Here is a 25,850-nt window from a genome sequence, read left to right on the forward strand (position 1 = left end):
CTGGATCGTCTGGTTTAAATCCTGCAGCTCCACATGGTCCATCTTACTTTGAGGCGTTCAGAGGCGACGCGTGCTTCCCCGTGTCACACGCTGCATGCTTTATAGCCGACAGTAAAACATTTTAGTGCCACAGAAATTGGGCTGTTATTAAAATAGCGAGCCCGTATCTGTCACAGGGAGACGTACAGTTATCTTTTTGTGACGCCGAGACATATTTTATCATAATCTGCCGAGGCCGAGCGGGGCCTTGTACACATCATTGGCTTTTCCTGCTCGGTTAGATTGTGAAGGTCAGAGTTCCCGCAGCCTTTTATGGCTGTTTAACTTTTAAGAATGATTGTGAGGCAGCAGCCGAGCCCATTTATTTTCACCTCCGTCACTCAGTCGGCCGCCGACCGGCGCGCGTCTGGCTGTCATTTTCCCCACAGTCTGTCATGTTTGGTAGGAAAAGGAGGAGAATAAAAAACATAATAAGATCTCCGTCCCATCAATCAGTCCGTCCCCAGAATGTCTCCGAGCAGGAGTGATTCAGGCTGAAGTAAATTTAGGGAAATCGTTGCGATCGTTTCGTTACAATCTGATCTTCATTAACCAATTTTAACACAAACTCTGAAACTGAAAAGTACGTGAATGATAGAAACTACGTTGTGTATTTATGTGTTTAATGCTCCAGCTGAAATAATCCCAGAGGGAACGTCTTTACTTCATCTCATGAAAGATAGGGGGGCGTGGCCAGGGGGGCACTGGAACACTTATCTTGTTTATCTTGTGTATTGTTATTGGTCATGGGAGGTGCAGTGCTGAGTACGGACTGAATTTGCACATGCAATACATCCATTGTTAATAAAACCTGAATAAACAGGCAGATAAGATCTTATTTTGAAATTTCCTTTGGAATTCTCTGTTGTCAACAGGAATATGTGTCTGTGTATATGCAGCTAACTCACAGTTACAGTTAAAAGAGGTTTGTTCTCGGATGAAAACACTTTTAGCTGCTGATGTGTCTGACTGACACAGGAAGTGATGTCACGTTTACAGGTGTGTTCTCACTTCGACCTGAATAAAAAACCACCGTGTGATGGGATCAGTCACCGTTCTTTTTATTATATCATTTAAATGTATGGAACATTATTTGCACTTTAGTTGGTAAAACCCACAGGTTTGGTTCTTAGGTTTCCTGACAGGTCACAAACTGTTCCCTGTGGACGGTGAATGAACAATGAGAACACTTACTGAGCTGTGGCCTCCACACACACAGATACGAGTGTTGGGTAGTTTCGACCTGAAAGACAAAAAGGGGACATTGTCATTGTCTAACAACACTCGACAGCTTTTACACTCACGCTTGAAATTTGTTTGGAAGTCCTTGAGGGTAAAAAGCTGCCGGAGAGAAAAGACCTGCGGCTGCGAATAGTCTCACCCTCCCCAAAAGCCAAGAAGAAGAATTACCCCGGCATGGAGAACATGGAGCGTGTGTGGTCCCTTCAGTCGCCAGGCGATGTGGTGGGGAAGCTGTCAGCCGGCTGGACGGTGGCTGAATCCCGGCGAGCGGAGCAGGAGGAGGAGGAGGGCGAGGCATTCTTCAGCCCTGACACTCTCATTGAGAGTCGGGGCAGCCGTGAAATAAAAGCTGCGAGGAGGCTAAAAGAAAGAAAAGACAGCTCCGGTAGTTTATTTTGTCGAAACAAAACGTGAGTTCCACTTGTGGAAGAAAGTGATTGAACCTTGTTTTGTGTCGAGCTGAATGAGTGCGAGCAAATACGGCTGGAAGAGCTCTGTTAGTTTTACTGATTTAAAGTGTGAAGAGTGTAAAGAAAAGTGAACTGAACTTCAGAGCAGACGAGAGCTGAGGGGCCACTGAGATCATTTCCCAACATTCAACATTTCCTCCATAGAACACATAACGGACCAACGTCACTGAAACTGTTTTTAATGGAACAAGTGAGAGAATGAGACTCGTTCTCTTGTTTCAACTCATCTTACGTCCAACTTTCACTTTAGCTGCCTTCATGAACTGAACTCCAGATAATCTCCTGAAATGTTCTGGAGCTTCTGTATGTGAGAACATAAACGTCCAAATCAGTGTCTGCAGACATTGTCCTGAAGTTTTTGTTGCCAGCTGAGTAAAAACTCTGGAGAATACAGCAGGAAAATCAAGATCAAGATTGGTTAGGTTTTATTTATTACGTGATTCTGTTATGTTAATCTGTTTGAGCGTTTTGCACTTATTTAAACTTGTATATTTAAGTTAAATATACTTTAAACTGTGTTCAGTTAAACTTCAACTTCCAATTTCCGATTAAAAAAACATTGCTCTTATCTTCGGTTCTGGCACCGTTCAGCCTCCGGGACCATTTTCAAAGAATTGATTTGACACCAGTCGTCAAAAACCCAAACAATACCAAACTTTAGCTGAATGAGGGAATGTCTGAGTCAGTGTCTCTGAACATTTTCTGCAACTTTTCCTGTAGCCCCCTGGTAGAATGTCTGGAAACGTCACAGCGAGGGAGTGGACGTGTTGATGAGGTCTCTAACACTTTCTAACGCTCTGGAATCTCCTGCTGTGCTCTTCATAGGTGAAACACAAAGTCAGCTGATAGTTCGGACCCACTTGTGCAGACATTCTCGGTTTAAGCGGCTCTTAAACTCCAGAGTGGTGTGGACGCAGGTTTATCTGAAGCCCAGTTGATGCCTATTAAACCAAAAATGCATTTGATGTGTGTCTATTTCAGGTGGAACGATAAAAGCCTTTAGCCTAACACCTCAAATGGACCATCAAATTGTAAACGTCGACTTCTGTCATTGTCAACCTCCGTTGTCGCTCACTTCTGTTGTTTTTGTGTCTTGTCAGCAGAAGTTGATCAGTTGGACAAACATCATCCAGAGCAGGTTGGAGATGTTCCGAGTGTTTAAAGCTCTTGTTTCAATTACACCTTTAAAAAGACGGTGTCATTAAAAAGCTTCACACAGACCATTCGAATGCAAACGGACACAATGAAAAGAGTCTGACGAGTGCATTAAGAGGAATCAGTGGTGAATCAGTTGTTGAGAGAAACACAATGGGATCTGTTTTCTCTCCTCCCTCTTTCCTTTCTCTCTCCGCTCTGCCTTTCAGCCTCCTTTCACATCTTCTTCCCTCCCTCCGTCCCCCCCCTCGTCCCGGCTCGGCCTCAGCACAGAGAAAAGAGCCTGAATTGGGTCTAATCTTCTCCGTGTAACTGAGGATGTGATTGTGTGCGGCCTCCGATCGTCCTCTTCGCCTGATGAAAAGACTCCAGGTGCAGGATGAGGGTCATAAAAAACAGACAAAAACAAAGTGCGGAGAGAAGGAAGGAGGCCGGAGCTCGTCGGCTGCTGAGCCAAATTTACAACTGGCCCCCCCCCCAAAAAACACCATCACCACCATCCCACCTCCAACCAGCAGCGCCTGGATACCTGGCGATGGAGGAAACAAACAATAAAATGTGACTGTGGACGAGTGTTTGAGAAGGACTCACTAATGACAAGGAATAATTCTGAAGTATCAACACAGGACAAGAGAACACAACATTACCTAATCAACTTAAAACTTAAACTGACTTTTTTTAACATCTAAAAGAAAACAATGTGAATCCTTGATGTATCATCTTTCTCTGTAAACGATCGGATAGATGGATATTGAGGATGAAGAGCAGGGAACTCCGACCTGTCGACCCGCAAGTTTCTCAGAAACAAACATCAAAGCAGCCGTGAGTAATTGAACTTCAAAGTCGACAGGAACGCTGCTGATTGGTTCTGCCAGCAACAAGATGGACTGATGCGTCTCGCTGTGATCTGATTGGACGTTTAATCACTTGAAACTTCAGTTCCAGTTGTTTGGTTTGAGGTGTAAAACACGAGAGGTGACAGGGAAGAGATTTAAAGTTGAAGAGTGAAAGTTTGTTTGACTTTGACTCAGAGTCAAAAACAAACAGACTAATTCCACAAGTCTGTCTGTCTGTGTGTAGAACACATATCTCACATATACGTTCATCTCCTCAGCTTCACATTAGGTATCTGAACTGTTAATGGCCCAAAGAAGTTCAGTGTTTTGATTTTGGGTCTAAAGATTGTGTCGGTTGTTTAACAGAATCTGAATTACTTGACATATTATATGAAAAAATAACGTCAGTTCAGTGAATCATTCAAACTTGTGTATAAACCACACACATGAACAGTTATAAAGAAAATTCCGTTTTGGTTGATGAAACTATAACGACTATAAAATCTTCAGTGCAGATTAACCAGGTAGGATGAACACAAACCAGTTGAGGAACATTTCGTCATCGCTGTTTTGACAGCAACGTGTTTTAGTTTCGGTCGAATGAAACCGAACGAGACGTGATTCAGGTCTAAAATATCAAAACAATTAAAGTTAAATATCAGCTGACGTCCGGCGTCGGCGTTGTTGAGCTGTAATTAATCACGAGCTCCTCACTGTCGTTAGCGACCGTTAATTAGAGACTTCAGGGAGACGTGTGACAGCGTCGGGCCTCTCGCCTAAACGTTAATTAACCAACAGTCTCCTCGCCACAGACGAGTGTGTGGAGAGGGAACCAGGAGCAGAGAAGAAGATGACGGCGACACACAGGTGCACAGAGCACCCCCCCGCTGTCAGACCACACATGTGTTATTTACAGCAGAGAATAAATTCATCAGATGATGAAACGCTGTGAAAGAAGCTGCAGGTTTTTACTGTCGTCAATAAAACATGAAGAAGGGACGAGAGACAGAAACAGGAAGTGTCTTATTAACAGGTTTTTTTAAACCAGGAGACAAACGTTTAAATGTTTATTGAAGTTAAACAGTTTGAAGGTTTTATAGTTGGTCAGTTTGTCGTTATTGTTTTGTTCATTTGAAAGAGAAGAAGGATGAAGAAGAGGAGCCGTACACGTAGAAGACGAAGACGTCAACTTGCAAACACGAGGAGGTTCCAGAGCTTCTGGTGATGAGGGCCGACGCCGGTGTGGATGAGCTGTAAACAACAACACTGATCTTTCCACAGCAGAGTTTATACGTCATGTCCGGCCTCCTGCTGCTCTACAGGCTCCGCCCCTCGCCTGGATGTTCCCCACATGTTCCTGTTGGTGTGAACGAGTCGGACCCGACAACCTGCTGCTGCTGCTTCGAAGGAGAAACCCTGACTACAGAGAACCAGTCGGATCATGGTGATGATCTGTGTCAGTACCTGCTGACTGCTGCTGCTGGGATGCTGATCGACCTCCTCTCTTCATGTGGAAGCTGCTTTTCCTGTTAAAACTCCTCCAAACCCCCTCAGGCCTGACGTGGCCTTTTCCTCGCAGCTGCAGGAACGTCGAGCTCCAGTTCTTTTCTTTCACTAAATGTTTCTTTCCTCCCAACAGTCATCTACGACACCTCATCAATCTGCTCGTTTCTCCCCTCTCAGCTCTGGGCTGGTTTTTGACACCTCTGCCTCTCGCAGCAGCTTTGAAGTGTTGTCGCTGGGTGTTAGTTTATGGTCACTGGTGCAGATAAGATTCCTGAACGGGGCCGTAAATTTAACTCCTCAGCACGGACAGAAAAACTAAAGCTGGAGGCGAAAGCTCACAGAGGTTATTAAAGCTGACAGAGTCTGTTATCACCTGACACATTCTCCAAATACAAGAGAGGCTGTTTTACAACCAAACAACTGTAACCTGCAGCGTGCCGCCCGAGGGCGACGCTCACTGAGCCCAGAGAAACATCACAATGACAAACATCAGATATTTGCCCTCGAATAATTAAACAGTTTAAAATACAACCTGTCACAGTTGAAAGGTTCAAAACAAACTCAGGTTTCTCTGGTCATCTGATCCACAGTTTCCACAGATACAGGCCCAAATACAAGTATAAGTATTTCTGTTAGTGTTTGGTCTTCAGCCCTTTTTGATTACATAAGCAAATGAACTTAAATGAAACTTACTGAGGCTCGAGTGATACACTTCTGTCTGTAGATTCTATATTATAACAATATTTCGGCATCAATTTACATACAGCTTCAGAAAATATTCTACAGGTTGGTTACCCTATAGATGATTATTTACAGTATTATTAACACTGTAGTTTAATATGATTTACATCACTACTCCAGTCCCTGTTGGAAACATGTGTTACCTTGTGTTGATACTTCAGAAATGTTCCTTGTTATTAGTGAGTCGGTCACTTTGTATTGTTTGTGTTCACGTGTGTGGTTTATATATAAGTTTGACATGTCGACTGTTTCAGAGTCTGTTAAACAAGGGACAGTCTTCAGACCCAAGTTCACAACCTTTCAAAATAAAAGCTCCATAAAAAGGAATGCAAAATTGTGTATATATAGTATATTTAGAGAATAGATAGAGTATATTTTATTATTTTCTCTACAGTTTATAGTATTATGAACACTATAATCCCTTATTATTTACAGTATAGTGTATTATTTACACTTTTAATAAAACTTTATTGTGATAATATTTACAGTATAATTTTTTCCACTCGACTCGTCGTCAGCGTCTCTGATGTTTTTTCCTGAATCTACAGAATCTGAACTTTTTGTCTCTGGGTTCACGAGTTCACTGACGGTTTACGGCAGCGTTCAACACACCTGACGGCTGCAGGGCCCCCATGATCATCATCATCATCATCATCATGCACAGGTGCACTATGGGAGGGTGGAGCTGCCCGCCGCAAACCATTTAGAGAGCAGGGGGGGGAGGAGGGGGAGGAGGAGGGAGGTTAGTTAGTGGGTGTGTGAAAAGAAAACGACTCTAATTCATCGGCAATAAAATCCCTCCCCCGAACACCCCCCCCCTCCTGTTCCCAGGCAGTGCTTTCTCAGCAGCCCCCTCCTAGGACTAATTGTCAGTCATGTGGGGGAGGAGCCTGCAGCCGCTGCCAGCAGTTTTATTCGTCTGTAAATGTTTTCATCCATTTACAAACATGTAAAATACTTTGTTACTGTGTCTATATATGTATAACATTATTATTATAATCCCAAAGAGCGGAGCAGCGACAGTCGAGTCACAGGTGGAAGAAAAACTTTGTTCAAACCTGGTTTCAAGTCCTGAATGATCCTTAGTTCAGGTGTGAACGCACAGAGACGCATTCAGGACACTTTCAACGACGTCACGTGTGAACTGACACGTCACCAAACAAGAGATTCAACATTTTGACTTGTGTTTCTTTTGTCAAACAAATTATTAATTATTAGTTTTAAATGTACAGATCTGTTTGTCATTTTATCTGGGACATTATTCTGAAACTCTACAGCTGAATTAAACGAACTCTGCTCCTATATTTTCTGAGTGAAAAATATTTTTTATTTTATCACAAATTTAAATAAAATTAATCAAACTTAAAAGGAAACTAAGAAGGAATCACGTGAAAAAAAGGAAAAAAAAATAAACCAAACATTAAAGTTATTCTTTCATATTCAGCATCAGAATAAAAAGCAGTTTTGAATTTTTAGTTTGAACGTGTTTGTTTTCTTGAACCAGGTCAGAAATCACGATTGTTTCAGACAGAAACTCAGGTTTCTCCTCGTCACTGCATCATTTACGTCTCACAGGGGAAAGCCTTGTTATTTGGGTCACACATGAAATCAAACAGATTCACCTCTAGCTGAGACGGATGATTTATTCAGACGCTGGCAGCCGCCACGCTCGGCGACAGATTGTGTTCTTGGTGATCTGCCTGACGGCGCCGAAGGGAAACCAACAGACGAGGCAGAGACACGGAGTCACAGAGTTTATGTTGGTGAAGCTCAGACGCTGCAAGAAACACGGCGTCTTACTTTCACGTTTCTGTTTCTGAGCAAAAAGACGTGTGTAAATCAGGAGTTGCATTATTTTTCTTCTCTTGAGGGAGCTAGGCTAACAGTTTCCCACTGCTTCCAGTCTTTATGCTAAGCTAAGTGTAGCTCATTGAGATGAAACTGATTTAGCTGTGACCAGTTGTTGAAGAAACAATTATTAACAGTGAGTTTGTAAAGATTCTCAGGGAAATGAAACGATTCAGGTGTTTCTCAGTTGAGGAATCAGTCCTGTTTGGTTCGATCACACCGACACTCAGAGTTTTAAAACTCATCACTGTTGCCATGGTTACGACTGACATTCCACTGGACTCTGGACTTTTCCAGCCTCTGAAACAGAGACTTGTTAAAGCTGCTGTTCTCGTTTTAGTTGGAAAACTCAGGTCGTGTTTCAGGACTCGTTCACACCTCGTTTGTTTCAGACTCGTCAGTTCAGTCTGAACCTGAACATCAGGTGTGAACGGTTCCTCAGAGCAGAAGAGGTGTTCTGGGTCTGGATCAAACTGAACCATGGTTCTGTTCGTCTGCAGTGAAAACACTTTGTTGATAATTTTGACTTTTGGACCAATCACAGGAAGTAGAGACAGAATTAAACAATAGAAGAAGAAGAAGAAGAAGCAGCTGCAGTCTTCACCTCCGACGATGTAATGTTTGAACCACGAGGACGTTTATTTGGTGCATTTGAACTAGTGTGGAGTACTGTAGTACTGTGGAGTACTGTGGAGTACTGTAGTACTGTAGAGTACTGTGGTACTGTGGAGTACTGTGGAGTACTGTGGTACTGTTGAGTACTGTAGTACTGTAGTACTGTAGTACTGTGGAGTACTGTGGTACCGTAGAGTACTGCGCCTGAAGGTGCTGATGCTGCTAGTAATACCATCATGATGCGACCATGGCAACCAAATGAAGCTTCATTCATGTTCTCCGTTCAAACAGAAAGACTACCCCCAACTGACGAAACAATCGACCAGATAGGTGATGACGACAGGACGTACGTATGTCAGACAAAATACTTTAGTGCGCTCCTTCAATTCCAATTAGCAGATGGGACAAAACTACAGAATTGGTGTTAAATAAATGTTTGTTATTTTGGTCAGTTCCTCTCACACTGATGTTCATGTTTCAGATAAGTTTGTTATTTTACGATATATAAAAACGAGCTGAGACGTCATGATTGACAACCTCGACACCGCGTCACTGCGTCGTCGTCGCTCTGAATCCTGTAAAATCCTCCGTGTGTTTTCACTCGATCACTTTTAGCTCAGTAAATATTTGAGTTACTTCTGTTGAGTTTCTCTTTTCTTCTCTGAGTCAACAGCAGCAGAGTTTTCCTCTTTAAACCTCATTTGTTTTACTCGTGTGTGGTCACTAAACGTGTGTGTGTGTGAGTGTGTGTGAGTGTGTGTGTGTGTGTGTCACTAACTGACATTTTTACCGCAACAGTCGTCGTCTCTCGGCAACGCACTCAAAGACCTATATGCATTGACGGAGCACAATAGCGTTTGGCAGCGGGGAGGTGTTAACTGGCTAATCCCTCACGGCCGCTCAGACGCTGCCTGCTGCTAATTCACCGCTCGCCACAAACCGGCCAGTGTTTACACACCAGACCTCCGTCACCGAGGGAGAGGCACACACACACACACACACACACACACACACACAAACCTGAAACTCTGATTTTACACACACTCACTTTAAAGACACAAGCAGAAGAGTTTCTAATTATTATCGTAATATTAAAATGCAGTGATTAAACTTTATTAAACCACGAACCTGATCACAACATTATCTTTATCTTTAAAAACAGGAAAAAAAGTTGAAACAACTAAAAACCAGTGAGCGACTTCTTTCCCGTCACCTGAAAACGTGCTCATGTCGATGACCTGATGCGTTGTGACTGAAATTTATAATAATAATAACGATATTTGTATAGCACTTTCAATGCAAGTAACAACGTGCTTTACAACAAATAATATAAAATTCACAAACAATCAGAGTAAAGAAATAATAAAAACAACGATACAAATAATAAAAGTTATCGAGATGTGTCCTAAGAAGAGAAATAAATCAGTACCTGATTCTGCTCGTCTAATCTCTTCTGGCCTAAAGGCTCCTCTGGTTTTCAGCCTTGATTTTGAAATGGCTAGCAGGGTTAGGGTAGCACTTTAGCAGCGTCCTGCTCGTGGAAGATAAAAGGTTGAAATAAAGGGATAAAGGGAGGGGCCGGCACATGTCTGGTTTTAAAAGTGATTTAAAGAATTGTTCACATACTCGTTGTACTAGTGGAATACCACTAGAGGGCACACCACAGAACTCAGACCGAACAGAACTTCCCGATTTGGGTTCTGCAAATAATAAACTTAGCGACACTGGAGGAGGTTAGTCGCTGCTAACGTCTGTGATCAACGTGTCGCAGCGTCATCGTAGACGATACGTGACGTTAAATCAATGATGTCATTACAATGGCAAGTAGCTGCCCCAACACTGCCCCTATTGTTGATGTGCGTATTGCATCATGTTAACTTCTGAGGTTAACAGGACACGCTAGGTTCAACATCGCGAACATGGAGACGAGCGACAACTTTACTTTTTTATCTTCAAACTCAGCAGCCTGAACGGAAACTGATTGAACGTGTTCAAAAGAGACGGAGACGATAAAACCTTCGTTAACTCTGAAATCAAAGCATCACACTGAGTCATGTGACCCAGGATGAATTCTTATTGGTCCTTTTCACACCGACGTTAGTTACCGATTTGGACGAGAGTTACCGTGGCAACAGTTCAGGTCAGACCCACGTAGGTGAAAATGATTATTTGATTAATTGATTAGTCGACTGACAGAAAATTAATTGATGAGGATCAATCTGATTAATTTCTGAGCATGTCAACAATGTGGATATTTTCTAGTTGTTCGGATGAAATCTAGTAAAATGTGTTTGGCTTCAGCGAATGATCAGACAGAAGTTAATCTATGACAACAGACTGATACTGAAGAAAAACATTATTTATAATGAAAATATTTGGATGTTGCGGACGAGCAGTCGTCCTGTGATAATTTAAACCTGATCAAAGTTTTCTGTCTGTGTTTGAAATAAAACTTAGATTCACTCACTTATTATATTTTCTACTTCAGGAAGCAAACGTATATAAAACTGATGAATTTAATTTAAAGACACAGACGCTGAGCAGCAGAGCCGAGGTTTTTCAATGTGAAGCCTGAAGTCGACTCTGACAAAACCATTTATCTTTATTGTCATCGCACGAGACCCAGCAGACGTCTCGTCTCTGCTGCGGCTTTTTAACCAGAGTTTTCAGGTTTTAGTGACATCAGATCAAACCGTCCAATCAGATGGTTTCCATTCTCTCACTGTTGATAAAACACTGATCAGTGATCAGTTTGTGCTGTTGAATGTTTAACTGTTCAATTCCTCTCTAATGAACAGATTTGATATTTTACAGATTTAAAAGCAGGTAGTCTCTTGAAAAGTGAAAGTGTTTTAATGAATCAAAGAGATCACAGATTCTGATTGATGTTATCAGCTGATTATTAGATCATTATTGGATCATTATTGGATCATTATGCAGAACATTTACGGAACATAATGCAGAGTTTGGGGCTTTTTGCAGTTGAAGCTCAACAATGAATCAAAATATGATTAATACTCAAACTGAAGGAGCTGCGGTTATTGACGAGTGATCAGGAGACAGGTCATGTGATGATGTCACAGTTTCCTGAAGTTGTAATATTTCTGCATAAAACTCGAAAAATCTGACGAAACCACTTCACGACCGGATCAACTAAACTGTGGAGCTTCATGAAAAGATGCTTTTTAAGATCTGCTGCAGAAACTAAATGTTCAGAGACTGTGACGACTGCATCAACAGAATAAAGTTAAAAACAAACATTTATAAGAGAAGCTACAGAGACGCTTCGGTCACAATCTTTATTCTCCAGACGTCAGGAAACACGTCGGTTTGGTTCCGACGCCAGAATGAAAATCCCATCATCCTTTTTATATTTTTTTCAGTGAAGATGAAAATTTTAAATAAAAAAAAAAGTCTGTCACAATAATCACAACATGAGTTTTTTGTTCATATCTTTTAACTGACGTCTCCTGAACAGATTCATTCACAGTGATATTGTGAGTTTTGGTCCAAATTTAATTTTTATTCTGTCCCCTGCTGTAATAAAACCTGCCGTCGCCACGACAACCAACCACCCACCATCTGACAGGTCCCACTGGGAAACAGCAGATCCAGAATAAACAAAGTGTAAATGAGGATCAGCTGATATGTTGATCACAAATGTTTAATTTGACAAATCATCACACTCCAACCTGAATCCAGGATTTTTTTTATTTTAGTTTGAAGAGACTTGTTGTTAATTATTCATGTGAAATGTCTGTGTATGTTTTTATACATGTGTCAGTATGTTATTGTTTTTTTTTTACCGTCAACCAGCAGATGAAAAATGATTAAAACTGCAACGTTTACATGTCGGATATATTTCAGTTAATGTGCATCGTCTCTTTTAAATGAATAAAGATAAAATGTCTGAGATCTGCTTGATGATTGATGTTTAAGAAAATGTGTTGTTAGAAACTGATGTGGAGTCAGTTCCACATGGAACAGCCACAGATGCTCAGAGTCGACGCTCGGAAACATCTCAGGTGACAAACGTTCACTTTGGTTCTTGGAAGAATCTTTGTTCTGCGACAGGTGGAAAATAAAAATAAAAATTCTGCTCAAGTCAAACTGTGTTTTTCTTTGAGCTGAGGCGAATTATCAATTATGTAATTGACAAATATGAACTGATTTATTATCTTGTTAAAAGTTTACAGCTTTTCTCTTTTTATATCATTAAATATAAGACGTATGAAGATTAATGTCCGACAGGTTCCTTTACGATGAAATTATCATCACGTGAAGATGAATTCAAACACAAGATAAATCTAAACGTGTGATTTGATCTGATGTGACGACTGAAGTATCTGAATTCATCTTTCTCGTGTTTGAACGACAGATTTGAAATTAGATTTGTTCAGTTCTGATGATTTCACTTTTAAAAACCATGTTTGAAAGAGAAAAAGAAGAAAAGTCGGTTTTATCAAACACGTGGAGATTTTTACCCGCTGACAAATATATTTATTTCATGTTAAATTTGAAACCAGCCTCCAGCTGTGCACAGATGTTGTGATAATAACAGGCTCCTTCACATGTGTTTTCTCAAGAAGGTTTTTTTTAATGGATGTGAATGAGCAGTCACAGCTCAGGGAATCAAACGCCCGTTGTTCATGCTTTATGATTTCAGCCCAAAAGAAAAAGAGAAAAGAAAAAATTACAAACACTGAAATATTTGTCTTTTTTCTGACGTTGAGCTTCATGCAGCAAATACAAACACACAGAGAGCGGCTCGGTTCAACAGCTTTTCAAAAACCTTAAATTAAACCAACACGGCTTCAGCTTCAAAACATCCAGGTTCATTTTTTAAAAAGTGCATGAGACAGTCCAACGTTGCATTCATGGTCAAATATCTGCAGTGGGTTTTTTTTAACTGTGCAGAACCTCTGACATAAATATATGATTCAAGTCTAATTTCTTCTTCTCTGCGATTGTTCATATCCATATAAAAAAAAAAACTAAAATAACTAAAAACTGCATCATTATTTGGTTTAATAAATGCAAGTTTGCATTTTGATGAAGATTTTTCTGTTGGGTTTTTTTTTATACACATTTTTAAATTAACTTCTTTTTCTTCTGTGGCAGAAAAGAAAGAGCAGACGAGAAACAAGTCAAAGTCATTAATCTGTTTCTTTCAGTTTGAGGAGAAAAGACTGAAAAACACAAAAGATCCGAATCTTTTGTCTCCGGAGAAAAAAACGGAAGAAACAAAAAACCCTGAATCTCAAGGTTTTTTTTGGAATCAGATCTAGAAAATAATCGAAATGAAAACTGTTTATAATTATCACTAATTATTTCTGTTCGTCATGATTATTGTCTGTCGGAGGTCAGAGGTCAAGCTGCTGTTTCTTTACATCAAGTGAAAACACGTTCAAACTTCGATGATTCTTCACTTTCTCTTCAGAAAAACACGCGGATTTAAATCTTCGTGTCTGAGTCCTGGAGACAAAACTCTGCTTTGGAGAAGTTTCTCATTTTCCCTTAAGTGTTTTTATTTAATATATAAAAAGAGAAAAGTTCAGGCTCCGGTCAGTGCACCGCCACCACGCACTGCAGCGAGGCCGAGGAGGGCAGCGCCTCTCCGGGCGCGGCCGGGCTGCTCTGTCCGGTGGCTGTGTGCGGGGACGTGGGGCTCAGAGACTGGGGCGAGTTCGCGAGGAAAGCCGGGATGTGTGTGGGCAGCCCGGGCAGCCCCGCCACCGAGGCGGGCGTGGGTTTGATGGGCACCGGGATGGCGGGCAGAGTCTGTCCGCCGTGGCAGAGCGATTTGAGCGGCATGCCGTAGGCAGAGTAGTCGCTGGCCATGGAGATGGGAGCCGTGGTGTCCATCATCCCCGAGCCGTACATGTGCGACCAGGCCGGGGTCAGCTGGTTGTGCAGCGGGTACCCGCCGGTGGAGAAGGCCGCCAGGCCGCCCGGCATCTTGTACTCTCTGGCGATGATGTTCTCGATGGCGAACGGGTGTTTGAAGCTGGACGGCTGCGACACGGAGCTCAGGTTGTATCCGCCCGTCATCTGCGGGAGGTGCGCGGCGGCGTGCAGCGCGCTGAGCCGCAGCTTGGCCTGCTGCTGCAGGTAGTGTGCCGCGTCCTGCGGCTTGCTGGGCGCCAGAGGGTCCGTGGCCTGCATGCTGCCCACCTTGAAGCGCTTCCTGCGCCGCAGAAAACTCCCGTTCTCAAACATGTCTCCGCAGCTCGGGTGCAGCGCCCAGAAGCTGCCCTTCCCGGGCTGGTCCGGTCTGCGCGGGATCTTGATGAAGCAGTCGTTGAAGGAGAGGTTGTGGCGCAGGGAGTTCTGCCACCGCTGCGTGTTCTCCCGGTAGTACGGGAACCGGTCCATGATGAACTTGTAAATCTCACTGAGGGGGAGCATCTTCTCCGGGCAGCTCTGGATGGCCATGGCCGTGAGGGAGATGTAGGAGTACGGAGGCTTCTGGTCGCTGTACGTGTTCCTCCCCGGACGAGGCATTATTCCGCTGAACCGGACCGAGCCGAGCCGGGTCAGTACCAGTCGAGTCTGCTGGAAAGAGTCGCCTCACTTTTTTTACAAACTTTGTCCCAACACTCCCAACTCTTCAGAAGTGCTTTGCGCACGGGAGGACACTCGCCTGGTGGTTGGAACGCATGGTTCCGTCTTTTACGCGCAGACCTGGAGCCGCAACTCCGCCGACAAGTTGGTAGAAAAGTTGAAGAAGCAGCGGCTGGTCGCTCCTCTCCTCCCCGCCTGCCTGCTGCGGGTCCCCGGCAGGTGCAGCGCGGTGTCCCGTCCTCCTCCTTCCCGCTGCTGAGCTGCGCTAAGCTGCTGCCTCCTCCATGTCCCTGTGTCGCTGTGTCCCGTGTGCGGGCTGGACGGCGGTGACAGGAGCAGAAAAGACCCCCGGAGAGGAGCTTCATTAATGGGCCACTTCTTCACCATCACATGATCACAGCCAGGGGGAGGAGGAGGCACGGGGGAGGGAGGGAGGGGTGAGGCTGCGGGACGGGGGCGCGCTGTGGCTCCATTTATTTACATGAAGGCAACACGAGTCATTTTCATTTGAAGACTCAGCGGCAAAAAGAGCCGAGAGCAGCCGAGAGAAGAGGCGCGAGTCCCGGGTGTTTGTGCAGGTATGTCGGTCTGTTTGGAAACATTTTTACGCACGGCGTGTGTGTTGTGTGCGTGTGTGTTGTGTGTGTGTTGTGTGTGTACATGGGTTGTGGGGCACTGACACACGAAGCCGCAGTTTGAGGCGCGTTAACGAACATTTGTTATGTTTTATGACACAATAAGACAATAACGCAATAGTACTAAATGAAGATAAACACGTGGAAAACCACAGTGATTTCAACTTAATTTACGCACGTGCACATGAGACCGTTACGCTGAATTTAACGGGATTTTCTGTGGGAGATTTTCGTTTCTTCAGGTTTTTAGATTTTTGAGTTTTGTAAATGAAACAAAATTCCCCTGAAATAAACTTTAAATAGTTAATTACTTGAACCTGATGACACCTTTAAACACCGCGTCTCTCATCTAACAGGATTAAACGAGCTGGTTTTTAATTGAGACGCGTGACTGAGCATCGACCTTCATTCACACGTTCATCATTAATCACCAACACAAAGATTCTTTCCACGGTTCAGTTTCGCGTGTTAAATTTATTTATTTTAACTATTTATTGTATTTATACTTTGCATTTCTTTTAAACGTTATGTAGAAACACGTTCTTCAGAATCACAGAATTTAACAGATGATTGAACTTCATCCATATTTTGTATCTTTATCTTTCTGCCACGAACCGCACCTTGCATCATGAATCTTGTTATATTAACATCTTAGTTATTAAACTATTATTATCAGGATAACAGTAATATTAATATAATAATAAATAATAAACCATAAGTGGCTCTGAATGAATTTATGGGGCTGAAAGGACCCATTAGCAAGTAATTCAATTAAGTGTGAGAGTCATTAGTTAATTGTCTGTCTGATTGATTTTATGGATTTACGAGAGCAATCAATAATCAATAAACAATAAGAGAATAAAAGAAATCATTTGGTTTAAGAGAATTTATCCGTTTTAAGACGAAGTGTTGTTTAGTAAAAATAAATCTGTCGATGTTTGTTTTTGTTTTTTAAAATTCAGCTTCACATCAGATGATTGAATGATGTAAATTAAGGATGAACCGATTTAATATCCCCACAGGAAGGGGGGGGCACTTTCACACGTCTGACCTCTGACCTGTGAGCTGAGGATGTGACGGAGCGTTCAGGATGCACACACACGATCGGAAAATACACAATCAGAGAAACTACATCACCAAGAGAAAAAATTAATTAAGTAATTAACTAAGACAAATAATTATTATTGTTAATTAGAATTAATCACCAATCATCAGCATTGATTTTTATGACGGGTTCTTTGGTTTGTGGCGTTTTTTCGTTTGGAAGATTTTGCATCTTTGGTTTTAATTTATTTCACTGTTTCAAAAAATCCTGAAAATATCGTTTTTTCCATGGTTCAGTAAAAGTTCTTTGAAATAAAAAGATTTACTGAAGTAAACTCCAGAAGCGTTTTTATTTCAGCTGATGATACATGTGATTTATTTTAAAATAGACAAATGATTTCCATCAAACTAAAATGTTTTTTGACAGATTTACAATTTACATTTTTCTAATGTCAGTTAAAATACTTTAATTAATATTAACGTTGATATTATTCAGCTGCTGTAAAATCAGTTCATCATCAGACATTTATATAAATTATGTTTTTTCCTTTTCTCCATATTTTTACATTTACACAAATCCCATCATTCATACATATAAATATACGTGTATGTGTGTAAATATTAATGAAAGTCGGAGATTCAATTTTAAGGCCTCTGTCATTCTGCCACAGTTTTATGATTGGTCACACAGCAGCCAATCAGAGAGCAAGGAGAGAAAAGTCAACACTGGAGTAAAAGACTCATTTTATGATAATTGTGTAAAACATACAGTTATTATGTCATTAGTTAATAATAATTAAGCTAATAGTGTGATGAGAACAACACGCTTTATTTATTTTTTGTTTATTGTTCGTTGTGTGTGTTAAGTTGTTGAATAAATACTAAAAACAGAATGAAACACTTTCTCCGTTATTATTTTTATTATTATTATTATTATTATTAATGATCAAATATTTAACAAGTTGTTCATTAATTATCGAGAGGATGCAGTAAGTGTGTGTGTGTGTGTGTGTGTGTGTGTGTGTGTGTGTGTGTGTGTGTGTGTGTGTGTGTGTGTGTGTGTGTGTTCTAACACCGAAGAGAAATGTTACATGTTGTTCTTCTGTGTTTCAGACGTTGCAGCCAAGAGTCACCAAGCACACCAAGTCACTCATTGTGTTACTGAGGATCTTTGAAGATCAGGCAGATACAAATGAACAGACATGTTAAGAGTGTGTGTGTGTGTGTGTGTGTGTGTGTGTGTGTGTGTGTGTGTGTGTGTGTGTGTGTGTGTGTGTGTGTTTAAAATGCAGAGTAGCTGCTCTGTTGGAAACACTTCAGCACGTTCCTCATCATCCAGCAACACTTCAGCTGCTCTCAGAGAAAAGAGACAGACCCCACACACACACACACACACACACACACACACACACACACACACACACACACACACACACACACACACACACACACACACACACACACACACCTCCTCGTCGTCTTTTAATCTGATGAGGTGGGAGTTTCAGAATTAAAGCAGCGGTGGCGACTGTGGTTCTGCTTTGATTTATCTAATTAAAACAAAATTAATTTAAAACAGATATTTATCTAACTTTATTTAAATTAAGAAAATGAAGTGTGAGGATGAAACCACATCTGTAACATCTGTGTGACTGATGTCTGATCCGGTTTCTAAACAAGTCTCAAACCTGCGACTCAAATGATGTCATCACCACAAGATGGATGCTTTCGTACATCTGGAATACTTTGACTTGTATAGGAAACAATATCCATCTTTATATACAGTCACTGATCCTCTTTATATACAGTCACTGATCATCTTTATATACAGTCACTGATCACACTGATCCTCTTTATATACAGTCACTGATGGTCTTTATATACAGTCACTGATGGTCTTTATATACAGTCACTGATGTTCTTTATATACAGTCACTGATGGTCTTTTATAATGTCCTCTATATACAGTCACTGATCATCTTTATATACAGTCACTGATCCTCTATATACAGTCACTGATCATCTTTATATACAGTCACTGATGGTCTTTATATACAGTCACTGATCCTTTATATACAGTCACTGATCATCTTTATATACAGTCACTGATGGTCTTGTGGAGTTTTTATTAGAACATATATATATATTAAATTGTTTACAGTCGTCCATGTTGGTAACCGTTGGTAACTGAGGACGAGCTTCAGACAGCAAACATCAGATAATGAGTGTGAACCTGTGTGTGGTTAAACTCTGCTGGTGACTCATGGAGCCGCCGCCTTGTTTCCAATTTGTGACGGATTAATGACACGCCCCCGCTGCCACCGCAGGTTATCCAGGCCCTTATTATGAAATAAATGAATGGGTGCCACTGAACGTGTCATGGCCGTTACCACCCAGCAGGCTGCCTACAACCCCCACCACAAACACACACACCCTCTATTAGAGCAGCTGATTTATCAGGAGGAGGAGACAATTCACAACGACGTAAATCACTCAATTACACTGTTTGAATATGGACACACACACACACACACACACACACACACACACACACACACACACACACACACACACACACACACACACACACACACACACATCCCTGCATTAACGGTTACCACGGTTACCCAATCAGGTATCAACCCACCTAGATGTCACCCGTTGGTTTGTGAGCTGCTGTTCTGAAACCTGTTTGACATTGTGTCCAGCCCCCCAAATATGGAGCCTGACTGAGAGCTTGAGGACACTGCACCCATTGGATGGGACTAGCTGTCAATCACACGGAGATCATGCTTAACAGTTGATTTTACACTAAATATGTCAATAATCGCTGTGAATAATCACAACTAATCAATATTCAGTTGATCCTTCTGCCTCCATGTCTGAAAGTACAACCCCAGAGGAAGGTCAAAGGTCAAACTCACACACTCGTGAGCGTCCGAGTGTCGACGTCTCCACCGATGATCCTCAGTCTGTTCATGATTCCATCAGCTTTCAACTCCCTGCATGGTCTTCATCAGGAACCTGCACAGGAAGTCATCACTGTTAGAAACGTCCGCTCACACATTTAAATAAAGTTCAAGACTGAAGCAGAAATCTACAAAATGTCTGTAACATCTGTTTTTGTCTTCAAAGTAAAAGCACAATGTTTGTTTTGTTGCTGCAATGATGAATTACAGAGATTTTAATTTTGAAAAGTTGTGAACTTGGGTCGTGTGAAAAAATACCATCAGTTCAGTAAATCATTCAAACTTATATATAAACCACACACGAGAACAGTAATAAAGTAAATTCAGTTTCATTTGATGAAAAACAGCGAGTATAAAATCTTCAGTGCAGATAAACCAGGTAGGATGAACACAAAGTTTTCTAACTTCACTCTGCACCACCGACGGTTTATAAAAAGTTCTGCACACAATCTACAAAAAGTGACAGAATATTGCAGAAGAGTTTGAGGACGACTCACTAAGGAGTAGCCTCAGAGCTAAAAGAAGCACAACACTTAAAATTATACACATGTATTATTCACAATATGGAGAAGGAAGATAAGGCAGAGACCGTTAAGAGTATTTCATCCATCTAATAATTTCAGAAATATCTGAATGTTTGAATCGGCACAGAACAAGTTAATAACCATTCTCCTACTTTCTTTTCGGACCAGTCAACACTGTAATTTAGGGTTTTTGTGCCATTCTTTACTTTATTTGTTCAGTTTTTTGTTTGTCCTCGTCCACAGCTGTATGTCTACTCCTATGGAAGTACAGTAGTTGTAGTACTTTTCATAAACTTGATCCATAAAGCAGATTTTGATAAGTTCATCTAAACTCAAACTCAGCGCTGCTTCCACTCAACAAACAAAATATCAGGAGGTTGTAGTGACCTCTGAGCCCTGCAGGAGGCGCTCACTCTGAAATGAAAACCCTTTTCTCTGTAAAGTCTCTTCAGGTGCTCGAGCTCTGAAACCTCGTGTCCTCGATGACGTTTGGACAAATCAAAGCAACAACGCCGCTGCGATCGCGGGTTCAATCTCCCAGCAGCCTCTCACACGGTGTCACACTCGAGTGACTGCGAGCAGGAGGCCATTACTCCAATTAAACCGCTGATTAAGCAAATCGGAGGCTGATTAGTCAACGAACGGCGTCTTCAGGAGAGCTGCTAATTAGAGGAGTGATTAGTGTCTGAAGAGCGAATGAGATGCCGGCGCTCATTAAGAGACACTTTGACAGATGATGACGGCACCAGGCCGCAAAACACAGCGTCGGATCACAGCAGAGCCTCAGCTGCACAGACCTGGAGTCAGTCTGGATACAGGCCTGGAGTCAGTCTGGATACAGGCCTGGAGTCAGTCTGGATACAGGCCTGGAGTCAGTCTGGATACAGGCCTGGAGTCAGTCTGAGAAACTGTCTGGAAAGCAGCGTGGAAACCAGAATGCATTCATACTGGAATATCAGATCAAAACCAGCCTGGCAAGGGTCCTGGAATCCAGACGGACTGGAAACAACCTGCTGCGTTTTCAGGTGTGTTAGTTTGAACAGGGATTCAAACTGATATGAAGTTAAAACACGTGTGTGAGTGAAGCAGCGTTTACAAGCTTCTCAGTTTCAGATTCTCTAAAACAAGAATCTGTAGCAGAGCTGCTTTTCAAACTAAAACAGTGATGTAGCCTCACTCCTTCTCTCCTTCTCCTTCTCCCTCTGTCCTTCTCCTTCACTCACTCACTCCTACACTCACTAACTCACTCACCCACTCCTTCTCCTTCTCCTTCACCCCCTCACTCCTTCTCTCCTCCTTTACTCACGACTTCTGATCTGTAAACCAATCAAATGCATCCATCCCTGAAACGTCAGCTGTCTTTTAAAAAAACTAACTGGCGGGAAACTCACCTGAGAATCTGCTGGTTCAGAGTCAGTGATGGAGGAAGATGAAGACTCACCTGCAGCAGGTGGAGGCTCCTCTCCAGTTATCAACAGGTGCTGAAGGATCTCCTCCTCCTCTTCCCCCTCTTCTTCCTCTTCCTCATCTTCTTCTCTTTCCTCTTCCTCTTCCTCTTCTTCTACTTCCTCTTCTTCCTCTTTTGCTGTGACTTCCTGCAGAGTCTCCTGTCCACTTCGTGTTTTTTTGAAGGTTGGAGGTAAAAGTTGACCTGGACTCTGACTGTGAGGAGGGAAACGTGGACTGGAAGTTAAAAACCGACCTGGATGTTTTTTCTACTCAAGTTTAATTCATCAAATATTTAAATGATACTCTTTGTTTCACGAATACATACGAATACAAGTTTTTTAAAGTAAGAAAAACATCTAAGACTGTAAATAAAGATGGCCGACATATCTCCAGTTCCTCCCACTATCCCCAAATAAGTATTTGAGAAACATTTATTTAACGTCCATGTTCCATCTGCTAACATGGAGGAGGCAAATTATATATAATATTTTACCAAAGTTGCGTTCTGTCATTTCAGGTCATTCTAATCACACTGCTTGTTCAAGTGTTCATGTTTCTGATCAGTTTGGTTTTTATCGTAATTTGATGATCTAAAAACGGGCTGTGACGTCCTGATTGACAGATGAGACTGACTCATCATTGGTTGAGTCTCTGTGTGGGCGGGACCTCGATACCACGGCGCGTTCATGTCTGAGATATTTTGGCTTCATTCCTGGAGGAAGTGGAGACGTGTCGTCGTCTTTATTCATAGTCTTTGATCTTCTTTATTTATATTTGATACGTTTAAATTTCCTTCACTAACAGAAGTTGTGATGCTTTTGGGAGGAAACTGAGTTTATTTATTTATCTATTTTACAAACACAATCACCACTTTTATCATTGTTTCTTTAAAAAAACAGAGTCAGAGATCGGCGAGACTGAACCGCCGCCAATTACAGCCTGGTTTTGTTTCAGGGGTCGTCACAGTTAATGACGGCATGGAGCGCCGCCGCCAGCCCCTCAAGTCCTTCACAGATAAAAGCCGTTTGGCATCTGGGCTCCGCCGGCGTCAGGACGGCTGCTTACAGCGAACGCCACCGCCACCGCCACCTCTCTGTGCTGCATGATGCTATGAATATTTAATTAATAATTAGTCATGTAATTCCTCCTCAGGAGTTATTATCCCTCAAACTGGTTTGTGAATTTAATTATTAGCAGCCTTTTTGTTTCCACGTCCCCCTCATTACTGTCAGGATTGATGTAACATAAACTTCATTAAAAATTAAAGTGGGATTCTTTAATTACGAGGCCGCCCTCGCCGAAGCCAGAATTAGCCAACTCAGTGATGTGCAAATGAGAGCATTATTTAAGAAACATGCTGGAAGTAGTTATGCTAATTCGCCGGGGTTCACAGTGGCAGACCTTTCACTCGCGGTTGCATATTCATTAAATGCACTATGCAAATTTAATGTAGCAGCCTTAGTAATGCCTTGTTAATTTATTCAGATTTATTGAGTAAGACTTGTAAAATGTACCAATTTAATTAGCTCATCTCCTCGGATGGCGGCGGTGATGGCTGAGCTTTTTAAAAAGACTCGTCGGGGAAAAAAAAGTAACATCACAGACATCATGTTTTACAATTCACAGGCTTTAAAGGGGGATATTTGCTGCACTTATGGGGATGCTCGGAGAGAAATCACTTAAACTGCTCGCCGTGTTCCCGGGAGGAGGACGGACGAGGAAATGAGGCCGTCTCCTCCCAGCGAAGGCTGAGTCCACAGCTCTGATGGCTGAAACGACACTGGAGAGGACGTTAGCTCGACGCTCAGGTCGACCCCGAAGGTGTTTACTGTCGGGACGGATCCCAGGGCACGACGGCCAAACACCACCAGAGGAGACATCAGCAGGAAAACTCACAACGTTTCTTTATTCCTTCATTTACACAGAGGAGAAGGTCACAAGGTCAAGAAGAGAGAGTTCAGGTAGAATTCAGGAAAGGAAAGATGGACAAAGGAAAGAAGGAAAAGAAAGGAGGGGAAGGAAGGACAAGAGAGTCAGGAGAGGAAATAGAAGGAAAAAAGAAGGAAGGAGAGAATAAGAAGGGGTGTAAAGGAAAAACATAAGGTTCAGAAAATTCTGAAACATCTTGAACTGTTTCCTTTCAGGATCGTGTTTCTACGTAACGAAGCAGCCTGTGTGTCCCCAGCAGGGGGCGCTGTACAGCACAAGCTGATCAACTCCACCGTTTTACCTTTTTAAAGATCAATGGAGTCCATAAAGAAAGATGGACGACGCGTCTCCACTTCCTCCTACTGTACAAACATGAAGCTAAAATATCTCTGGCTGCCATCTTGTGGTGACGTCAGGGTCATTGTTCAGTCGTCACGTTTCAGCCCCTTTAACGACCTAAAATGACAGTTACTGTCTTTGAAAAACATTTATTTAATCCAGTCTACATTTACTTTGGTCCAGGTCCCATCTGCTAACATAGAGGAGGACAGGGTTTATAAACTGCAGCCGGCCACCAGGGGGCGATCCAGAGGCTTTGGCTGTCATAAGTCCATCTTTATTCACAGTCTCTGGGCTGATGGACAATAACTTTTCATCAGTTCACATTTGATTTTGTTCAAACCTCATAATGTTCACATTAGCTTCAGCTGCTAATTAGCAAACGTTAGAACATTCCTGTCCCCGTGTTTCTGTGCTTTTATTATGATAAAACGTTTCCTCCACAGAAAACTCATCCACCGTCTCTTCTTCTTTTCTTTCTGCAGCTTTTAGATAAAGTGTTGTTTCTTCCTGCAGGGATTCGACCTGTCAGCTCATAAATCTGATGAGTTAATAAGTGATTCTGTTGTTGATCCTCGGCTCATCTTTCACTCACCTGATCTCCAGAGTATTTAATCTGAAAGACCGAAGCTCAGTCCGATCGTGCATCAACACATCAGAGTCTGTCCTCATATTTTCTTTTCTGTTTCCTGCCGCTCGCTCCTCGGCCTCAGCGGCTTTAGGAGGAAACAGATTGTGAATCGGTGAATTAAACCCACAGATAACCTGCAGGAAATCCCCGCCGCCCGCCGCGCTCACAGGAGCTCCCGAGTCGTCTGGGAGGAAAATGGAATAACTGGTTTCTTTAAGGTCAAGATTTACTGTGCAGGCTCGGCTCAGACATAAATGCTCGGTGATACGGGGTCGGATGATTGCTCCGCTCTCCAGACGATGTCAATTTTTGTCCCTGAGGCCGCAGGCTCGGTTGGTATTAAGGCGGCGGCTCGTCGAGGGCCCTCGTCGGTGGCGGTGTGTTCGCTGTCAGACGAGTCGTAAAGCCGGCTCTATTATCAGCCGAGCCCAGAGGAAGGCGGCTGTAATAACACACGGCACTCCTAATGTTTCTGATACACAACACTTTCCCTCCACAATCCTCCTGTGATCTCAGCACAACCTTTTTGTTTTCCTCCCGTTGTTGTTCTGTCTCACCCCCTCCGTCCTCCCCCGGTGCGCCGGCTCGGACTCGCCGGGCCGCGCCACATTAATCACAGCGGAGCGCGGTGTCGAGGGAGGGACGGCCGACAAGGAAGTCATTAGAGAGGATGAATCTGTTGTATTTACTCCTCTGTTATGCAATAATAAAGACAGAAGACGGCGCGGGACAAAAGGAAATGATGGTCTTTACACAGCGAAGTCGTTTGTGAGTCACAGCGAATGTGTCTGCTCCGAGGCCGCCACGACGGCGTGAGGAGAATCTGCCGTTAAGATCCGGACGAGGAGAAGAGGACGCAGCAGAGACCAGATTAAAACATGTGTCTGAGTTTGTCAAACACATTAACCTCAAATGTAAAGTCTCCTGCAGATGCAAAACGCACCACATCTGTCAGGATGAATTCTGGGTAAATAAACATGATGGACGACGACGCACCAATCAAAGAGTTTGTTTTAGTTTTTTTCACCGAAGCCACAGCTGAAAACTACACAAACTGCTTTGTGTAGTTTTCACTTTCCTCATTTTAGACAAATCACTTCTTGTCTTCAACAACCAAATCCAGATGTTTCTTCCCTGTTTGTGTGTCTTGATTTAAATCATCACAAATCTCCACCTCCACCAGATTTCCAGTAAACTCGGGTGAAGAGAGAAATCAGAAAGACGTCCAGACAAATGTGAAGATCCAGCAGTTTTCTAATCACTTTCTTTAGGTCTGTAACAAACTCTTTTTTTATCCGTCACTTTTAATTAGAG

At 42.4% G+C, this 25,850-nt stretch overlaps 1 protein-coding gene across 1 annotated transcript; it reads right to left on the minus strand.

Moving 5' to 3' along the window:
* Positions 1-11,965: 11,965 nt before the first annotated feature.
* On the minus strand, positions 11,966-15,339 carry LOC118106074 (forkhead box protein B1). Its single transcript, XM_035154239.2, has one exon. The coding sequence runs from the start codon at positions 14,954-14,956 to the stop codon at positions 14,018-14,020; it is 939 nt and encodes a 312-aa protein (XP_035010130.1). The 5' UTR covers positions 14,957-15,339; the 3' UTR covers positions 11,966-14,017.
* Positions 15,340-25,850: the final 10,511 nt, after the last annotated feature.

This window comes from Hippoglossus stenolepis, chromosome 1 (assembly GCF_022539355.2).
Source record: "Hippoglossus stenolepis isolate QCI-W04-F060 chromosome 1, HSTE1.2, whole genome shotgun sequence".
In the NCBI taxonomy this organism is placed as follows: Eukaryota; Metazoa; Chordata; class Actinopteri; order Pleuronectiformes; family Pleuronectidae; genus Hippoglossus; species Hippoglossus stenolepis.